Genomic DNA, 8806 nt, shown 5'->3' on the forward strand with positions numbered 1-8806 from the left:
ATTAACAATGATCTCGACATTGAAATGTAGCAAGAGCCTACACTGGGCTGCATACATTGTTAATGTCCGCTGCTTTGCTTGTCCACAGGACTATGTGTTCACTTACATCAAAGACATGCTTACAAGTACCGAGAATTGCACCACTGAAAAGCAACTTTTGAAAGACAAAGTTTTGGAGCATATTAAAGTAAGGTTTTTGCTGATGAAAAGCACAATTTTTCATTGTAAAAACGGCCATTATTTGACTCCAAATAGTTGGAAACGATTTAGGCACTTCATCAGCCCAAGGCGATAGTTCACAGACTTCAGTGTCAACTCTGTTTTTGTGGAGTGAACTTTCGCATAGATTTTCATTACTAATAATTTTGTACTCTATCTTCTGGCTTTATTCCCGCTTCAAGTGAGGTCGCTGGTGCAGATCGCATTCCTCCACATCACTCTCTCAGCAGCATCCTCTTCTTTGGCTTCTACTACTTCCATATTTTCTACCACACAGTCTCTCCATCTTCTAATCTCATACTCTGGCGTAGCTTATTGTTTGTACTGTAGATGTCATTGCATCTTTTTTTTTTTCAGGAATTAATCAACATTGATGGGAAACAGACTGCTCTGTTAGTGACCACCGTGTTGCAAGGATCCATACAAACAATAGCTGCTAAGTTACAGGTTGGTTGGCCGATTCTGGATGGCGAGGATTGGCATAATGTTTTTCATTGTAGAGGTTGGGTATAGTTCAGATAGACGATAGTAGTAACCCTGGAAATTCTTTGATTTGTTTTTACGTCATAACCTTCTTGTTAAGCACAAAATGTGTTGACTGAGTGCTAAGGTTACCACAAATACTGCTCGACTTAAGTTTATGGCTTGTTTTTCGATTATTGCAAACAATTTTGTTCCTGAATTGATACATTCAGGGACGACCACTTAAACAGTGTATTGAGAATAAACTTTACAACTCAATTACGGTATCTGGAGAAATAAGTCTAGTCTTTTTAGGCAAGTCCAGAACAGTCCGCTTCGATATCTCAGTTGGTTACGCGCCTGTCGTTTTGATCGAAGAAGCTTCAAGATCAAGCGGCACTTGTTCGACTCTCCGAGTGTGCGCTTGAGCAACGCTCTCCATTCAGCGGAACAGTAGGTGGAATAATTCATAGGCAACATCCGGAAACTTCACTGAGTTAATCTCGGTGACCGGTCCTGCGTCAGTGGTTCAAAGCCGCTATGAGGATTGGGAACTACCATGATTAAGGTCCCAAAGAAGATTTCCCAGTCCAAGGATAAAGATTCCGACAAGCAACCAGTTTAATCGACTCCACTGTGGCTCAATCTTTCCTAGAGTGGTACTTTAGTTATAAATTAATAAATTAGTTATCAAAACTATTCACGAAATATTAGGACCAACCATTCGTCCTCTACAACTTCCTCCGCGGGCTCTTCCAGTTCGACAAGCCTGATGCTGACGACATCATTGTGGATTCTTATTTCGGTGAGATGCTTGTTCCGATTGGTTCCATCGTGTGTGAAGTACCACCCCCCCTGTCACCAGTTTGTGGCTTCTCTTAGAAATGCATTGCATATTGAAATTGAATGTCAGGAATACATTTTCAGTACATTGTACGTTGGACAGTTTGGCCGTGTTTTTAGTTCGTATTACCCTTTTGTGCAACATCAAAAGTGTATTAGTTCCGTCGCGGCAAAAATCCGCTGTAATCTAATTTTGTTACGTTTTGGTTAAAAGAAGGCTTTGTTGGATGTTCATAAGTTATTCACAAAAGCGTAATTGAGCTGTTGCGTCACCAATTGATATTAAAAAACACCTCCCCTCAAAACACCGAATATGCATAATCTTCGCATTAGACCTGAAGAAAATGGAAGATTACAGAAAAATAACTGGTGTAAAATATTCTGATCATCAATAATAATAGAAGGATTTTTTAAATTTCAGCTAATTTTTCTGTGTGTTACTGCCAAAATAACTGACAAAACCTTTCGACTGAAATCTGTTGCGTTACTTGCATATATTACCGATATATAACTGTCATGCAAGATTTGCATAATTTGAAGATGGCAAAGCTTGTCTTTTTCACGTTATGATCATCGGTTTTTATTCGCCGCCAGATGACAACCAAGAATCAACTCCACCTCAACCGAGCGACTCCGACACATGCGAGCTCTACCTGTCACTCATGTGCCAGTTCAACCGTAGCGAGGTCTTGACCTTTATACAGGATTGTGACGCAATGCGGCGACACAGAGCGTTAGAGGTGCCTTGCACTATCTCTTAATGTGTTTACATCAGATAAAGAATCTTTTGTATGTGGAAAGTTCCACAAAGAAATGATTTGTGACGTGAACGATGACAGCATGTTTTCACGTTGAAACATTTTACTTTACACTGTTTGTAGTTCAGTTTTCACTCCTGTTTGATTAGTAAAAGTGGAAACACTGTGTTTCTCAGGTTGATGAGCTACCCCACAGAGAACAAACGGTTTTATTTCTTCACAATAGCATGCTGACGTCTGGGTGTTGTCTGATGTTAATGCATCATCAACAATTTCTTATGTGGACGGTTAATGACATTTTTAATGATGTAATGTGGATGGCACGGTGACCCCGCGATGAAGTCACCATGACGCCAATCATCATTGCGTACGTTGCAGATCGTTCGTCGCTATCGCGTTGATGACGCAACAGCGCATCTTCTAGAAGAGAGCGGTGACGTCATAGCCGCCTTCGACATCCTCCTGAACGTGGCAAGGAACAAGTTGAAGATGTTGGAATCGTTTCCAGGTTAGTGTCTTGCAGTTCTTGCTTTTGCTTTATCCATTGAGCGTATCTTACCTTACACTGACTGAGTGGCTGTGACACAAAAGTTGTCCAACATATCTTTGAAACAAGAAAACACAAGCTACACAATGAATTTAATTGTGGCTCGAATGTAGGGCATAGGCCTATTTTAAATTTAAAGTACCTTCATTGTATATTGTAAGGTACGGTAGCTTTTTAAATCAAATTGAGTTCTTGCTCGTCTTGTTCTCCTGTTGCATCCGAGAAGATGAATGATAAGATTCGAAGGTTTCAGTTGGGGTTTGTTCCTAGACAGCAAATCAGTTGCTTCTTACGTTGATCCAACATCAATAGACATTGAATCAGTGTAAAAACAACTGATTTGTTGTTTGGGTTGTGTTCTGGACGATGCTTCTTCGTATTAAGTTAGTGTACATTAGTTTGAGTGCCGCTTGGAACGTCACACGCAATGCCTACAGAGGGCACCGAACACCAGTCGATGCTAGTCAGGGTTAAACTCGTCGCCATTACCTCGCAGTGTAAAAATTATTGTTAACAATTTAGTTTGTCATTGTTATGTTTGAAATCTTCCATATTATGTTTAGCTCCATTTCGGTCTCATTTACTTCACACCATAGCCGTGTAAATGATTCGTGTGAAGTCAAACATTCCCTTCATTTAAACATTTTAACGAAATCCATTCTTAGACGATTTGCACGAGGTTGAAGCGGAACTGACGTCATCAGTTGATGACGTGATTAGACTTTGCCAACGAAGCTCTAACAAGCTCTTGGAAAGCCAGCGAGAGGTAAGTTATTAAATAACTCCATAATTCCATCGTTAAAAGTCATGAACACAAAGTACTCACCAGTTAAAATATCAAATTAATATTTTTTGTTTATTTAAAGCAACTTTGACGTAACCACTACTACCAGTATACTGTTTTCATGCTCGCAAATATATATTAGCTTTTCATAATTAATCGTTTTTGTTGGGGGGGGGGGCGGTAAAATTTTGCCAGTTTATAAAGGGGGCGTTGGGCCAAAAAAAGTTGAGAAACACTGCTTTACGTCACAGGAATGAATAAAAGAATAAAAGTGTTCTTTGTGTTCTATCTTACAATCTTTTTTCGAATTATTCCCTCTCCACTCCGAACCAGCACAAGAGTTTCGCTACCTTTCATCGCGTTGACTACGCAGCAACACGCGAAAGGCTGAGTAGCCAAAGTTTGGTCTTTTGACTTGTGAAAGCCCAAGTACAATAGATTTTTTGATAACTTTTGCACTCTTGTAATGGAACTAGGTAAAGCAGCCATGAGATGTCGAAGATCGAAACCAGGTTTCGTCAGTCAGCACGACTGATGTTATCAACTGATTGATGAAACGTCAGAAACGAGGCTATTTACCATTTTCATCATCTTGTAGTAGTCGCCAGAATAATGTAAATATCGAAAGATGTCCTCTGATCCAACTCGTTCTATGAAGTGTTTCTGTGGTCACAAAATATTTCGTTTTAATGAACAAAAATAAGAGTTTTCGTGCTCATTTCGTATTGTTTTCTGTCTAGAAAATCTGGTTCTCGCTGCTTGACGCGGTGCTGAAGCCGCAGCACGATCCTTCCATCGCGGACGAAGGAATAGCCAAGCGACTTACACGTCACGTGCTTACGTCAATGATAGGTCACATGACCCTGCCAGCTGTTTTGCAGAAGATCATCCAGGTAAGGTTTTCACAGTTGCACACACTTGTCGAATATTTGTTGGATTTATACCAGCAGTGACGTTTTCAGTTGCTTCAATGTTTCAAAACGATAATATGGTGTTTTTGAATTATAGTTTTCTCTACTCATTTATTCGAAGAATTTTGATCCAGTACGCAGTACAGTGGTAGACGAACTAACTTGTACGATTTTGGTTCCAGCTTGGTAGTTAAAGTTATTAAAGTTGTTTTGCCCCTTTTCAAATATTGAACCAAACCTGAGTTTTTAACACTAACCAGCGGTGTTGGCTGACTTTTTGCAGTGTCATGTTTCTACCACTGTTTATTTTAATTTTACCCAATCAGTTTGCAGCATTGCGTCAAAGCAGGATTATTTTAAACAGGATCCAGCTTTCAAAAGCGGTAATTTCGGCGAGATTAAAGATTTATTGCTTGGTATGTTGGAAACCTACCAGTACGAAAGGACCCTCCTTGATACGACTTTGAGTCTATTAGCGAGGTATAATATGTTTCATGTTGATAGTTAACAACGACTTTTCAACTTAAAGCCTCTCATAAAATCACTCCAGAAAATTGTTTCTTATATCCTCCACTTGCCTGTCAGTACTTTCACACCCATGATATATCTTCTTCTTTGTCATTTTTTTTGTTCCTCATTGATATAGCAGCCCCCGCTCTTGTCTACTTCTCAACAGAGCACCGTGTACCCGTCTGGTTCCTGTCGTCTTTGAATTGTCGGCTTTGAATTGTCGTGATACCGACGACGACCTCATTAATCTACATTCAATAACTTTTCGTCAATGTAATCGCCATGTCTTATTTTTACCTGTCTTATGCCTTACCTTATGCTAACCTTGTTTTCTTTCCTTCTAAATCTTTTTACTCGCACATAATTTTGAAATGAAATTGTACTTCATCATTTCAGTGGCAGTTTCAAACAAATGTAAAATTATTCATAACTTGGAAGATTTATTCCAGATGTGTTCAAGAAAACAAACCTCATTTTTTCACTAACAACAATTTCAAAATTTTATGTTCCAGGGACCGTCACAAATCATTGGTCAGTTTACGTCATAACATCACTCGCAGTGTTGCCCCGCGTTCACAACTCTGCTCTTTATGTCGCCGATCCATCGTCAAGTCTTCAAACGATAACTCCAAGCTGATAGTCTTCAGGTTGGTTTGTACTTCATAAGATTTGAGGTTGACTGTCATTATCATCATCATCAACAACCAATTTTGATCATACAGTTCATGGATTAATCCTCATGTTAAGGGTGTGACCTGTCTGTCTGTCGAGGGCGAAGTCTTCCTCTCTACACCTCACGGTCTGTTGGGTTGACAGTCCATGTTTAGGACTAAAAGGTCACGCTTAACAAGTTCTTCCCAAGAAAGTTTTGGTCTACCTTGACCCCGCTGTGCTGCGATGTTGACACATATAACCTGAGAGATCCAGCTAGTGCTGCGCTCAACATGCCCAAGCTCATTCTGTCCAATTGGAGGGCATCACCATCGTCTTTTATTTTAAGCCTGGAGAATCTGTGGGAACCTTTATCCTCGAATAAGAAAGCTTCGTAAGAAGGTTATTTTTGGCAGTTTCGCATACTTGTAGAGATTTTAAACATTAACGCAGGCCTGTTCAGTGTTCACTAAGATTGACAGTGTGGTGTTTTTGTTGTTAAAGTGTTTCCAGTACGTTATTCTATCCTGTCGGTACTGCTGAAGGAGAGTTGTCTTCTGCTTGCGTTGCTCAAGCGCAAAGGACAAGATACCTCGCATACCAGAGTAGCTTTGCATGCCTCAATTATCAAACCCAACATTTGTATTTTCTTCTGAAACTTCAACTCCGCTAAACCAGCCACTGCTTCATAACATTCTTCATTCCTGCTCTGCTGTTACTGCATCATGTTGTTGCAATAATTTATTATTTTGTACGATTAAATTTTGTATTTTGAAAATCACCAATTATGGAGACTTTTTATTGACTCTATTTTGCACCCAACTAGTGTAAAATAAATTATTACTATTATCATTGACAAATCTTTCTCCCTGCACCAGCTCTGGGACTGTATACCACCAGGCCTGCATGCAAGTCGAGTTAAGTGCTGGTTCGAATCCCCGCTTCGACAAGGACAGAAGAAGTTATGAAACTTATATGCGTCGATCCGAGTACCAGGAAGGACTACTGGCAGCCATGCACATGAAGCCTGATGTTACGGTGGTGAGTAGCTCATTGGTTTACAGCATTATCATCATCCAAAATCGCTTTTGTCCCGACTAGTTGGAGTAGCCGATTTTTTCCTTGCAGCGATTGTCTGTACTCCCATTCTCCTCTCATTCTTTTAATCACGTCTTCTTCCTTTAGTCCAATCTTGTCTGCCTTGTTCTTCACCTGTTCATTCATTTTTCTTTTTGAGCTTTCCCGTTTCCCCTTGTAATTTGATATTTAAAAATGTAATATTTTGCGCGTTGTTTTTTTTTGTTTGTTGCTGCTGTTTTTGGTTGTTGCTTGTTTCGAACGTGCTAGGGAAGGACACAACTAAACAAACGTGAAAGTATTTTTTCTCGAATGTTATTAATGTTAGAAATGAAAACTCACTGCATGAAACCAAAACAAAAAGTTGGTTGTTGTCTCGATGTTTTGTTTTGTCATTCCAACTGAAGTTTAACGAAACAAACATTTGCTTTCTAGGAGGAGAAAGTTCGAGATCGCTCCCGCACCACCAGTTTACCGAAACCTTTCGATCCTAAGAACTTTACTTTAAAGACGAAGCATCCCCCAATGCAGTTCTGATGTCTTAACGTATTTTTCGTCGTTCCAACGTCTGGTCACGTTTGCTAGTCGGGGTTGTTTCCAGTGTCATCCCAGATTGCAAATCAGTCGGTTTTACGTCTGCAGACGTTGAATCAATGTAAAAAACGACTGGTTTGCTATCTGGAATGATGTACCAGCGCCGCAATACGTGTTGCGATGAATTAGGCAACACAATTCGAGGTCTTCAGTTCGATTCTAACCTGCATCAGCTGCTTTTCTTGAACAAGCATCATAAAGATACATAAAGAATAAAGATACGTTTCTCCACAAGAAAACACAAGTATTGGATTGAAAAGCTATTTGTTTTGAGATTTTGTTGCGTTTATGCGAAGTAACGCCTGGATGCTAAAGATATGAAAATTTCTTGAATTTGTATTTGCTCGAGGATTTTTTTTTTGATTTCCCTGAAATTATCTTTTTGTATGCGTTTGTCTTTGTTACATTGATCTGTAAGTCACTTTTCTAAGGATAGAAAAAGCTTCTGCAAATAGTAGTCCTTGTTTCATAAAGGTAATAGGCTATTAAAGCCTACATCCTTTTTTTGAGTGTTGAAGTGTTACATTTCTAAATTTTTGGTACATGCATAAGCCCATCGACTTTCTGCCAATGCATGAAGGACTGAAGGTAGTAGCTGTCGAAAGGAGACATGTGGCCAATTGCCATATATGCCGAAGTTTTTGAAAGGCTTAGCCTCAAGGCAAACACTTTTTTGGCGAATCACCTCTTTGCGCCAAGGGCTTCAATAAAGCTGCATATGTAATATGTATTGCATACGCAATGCATCTAGTATTTACTTCATGGAGAAAGCGTTTTTTTTTTGGTCAAAACAATGTGCTATTTTCCAGCCTGGTGTTTTGGGCGAGACATTGCCATGAGCAACGTTCAAAGTCGTATCTTGATAATATACTGCTTTCTAACATCAGTTTTGAATGCTTTGCTCTCATGGCAATCAATCGTAATGAATTTGGCTTCCTCTGATTCGAATGTTTAATTTATTGAAAATTGTTATTCATGAAAATGTTATTCGTAAACTTTTTGTTCTAATTTTAACTTTTCTCCACGCCATTTTATGCTTGGCACATAAATCATATATTTGTGCAATATTCGAATAGTGTCATATCTGTATTTCGAAATAAAGTGCTCCTCTCAGAGATATATTGCAGTAAATAAAGGTGAGTCTCGTACGTTAATCCAAGCACCGAGGGATGAGAAGATAAGGTTCTTCATTATACTGAGTCTTCGGCACTAACGAGTGTAGGGTGGCCAGTTCCTTTCTCTCGGCCGCCTTCAGCAACCAGCCGACGGCCACCCAATTTATTTCACTCTGAGCAGAGGTGAGCGGCATTTTTTAACAACCAGCTTAAGCAGAGAGTCGAACAGAGTTTGCATAGTTGGAAAGCGAGCGCCTTGTCCGCCGCGCCACCCCATCGCGAAGCGCAGTTCTATTTCGCAGAGATATTTAAAAAAAATCTAGTGGCATCACCAA

The 8806-nt window shown here is 39.6% G+C and overlaps 1 protein-coding gene across 1 annotated transcript in view; it reads left to right on the forward strand.

Annotated features, from left to right (window-relative positions):
- The window catches only part of LOC145783635 (vacuolar protein sorting-associated protein 8 homolog), a 29412-nt gene extending 20939 nt beyond the window's left edge, over positions 1 to 8473 (forward strand). The window contains exons 28-38 of the mRNA XM_082595529.1: positions 89 to 187; positions 577 to 666; positions 1396 to 1486; positions 2119 to 2264; positions 2661 to 2790; positions 3495 to 3595; positions 4354 to 4506; positions 4889 to 5004; positions 5547 to 5681; positions 6564 to 6726; positions 7198 to 8473. Coding sequence (XP_082451655.1) covers positions 89 to 187; positions 577 to 666; positions 1396 to 1486; positions 2119 to 2264; positions 2661 to 2790; positions 3495 to 3595; positions 4354 to 4506; positions 4889 to 5004; positions 5547 to 5681; positions 6564 to 6726; positions 7198 to 7299 — 1326 coding nt within the window. The 3' untranslated portion in view covers positions 7300 to 8473. The remainder of the gene's footprint in view (positions 1 to 88; positions 188 to 576; positions 667 to 1395; positions 1487 to 2118; positions 2265 to 2660; positions 2791 to 3494; positions 3596 to 4353; positions 4507 to 4888; positions 5005 to 5546; positions 5682 to 6563; positions 6727 to 7197) is intronic.
- The last annotated feature ends 333 nt before the right edge of the window (positions 8474 to 8806 follow it).

This window comes from Aplidium turbinatum, chromosome 1 (assembly GCF_918807975.1).
Source record: "Aplidium turbinatum chromosome 1, kaAplTurb1.1, whole genome shotgun sequence".
Lineage (NCBI taxonomy): Eukaryota > Metazoa > Chordata > Ascidiacea > Aplousobranchia > Polyclinidae > Aplidium > Aplidium turbinatum.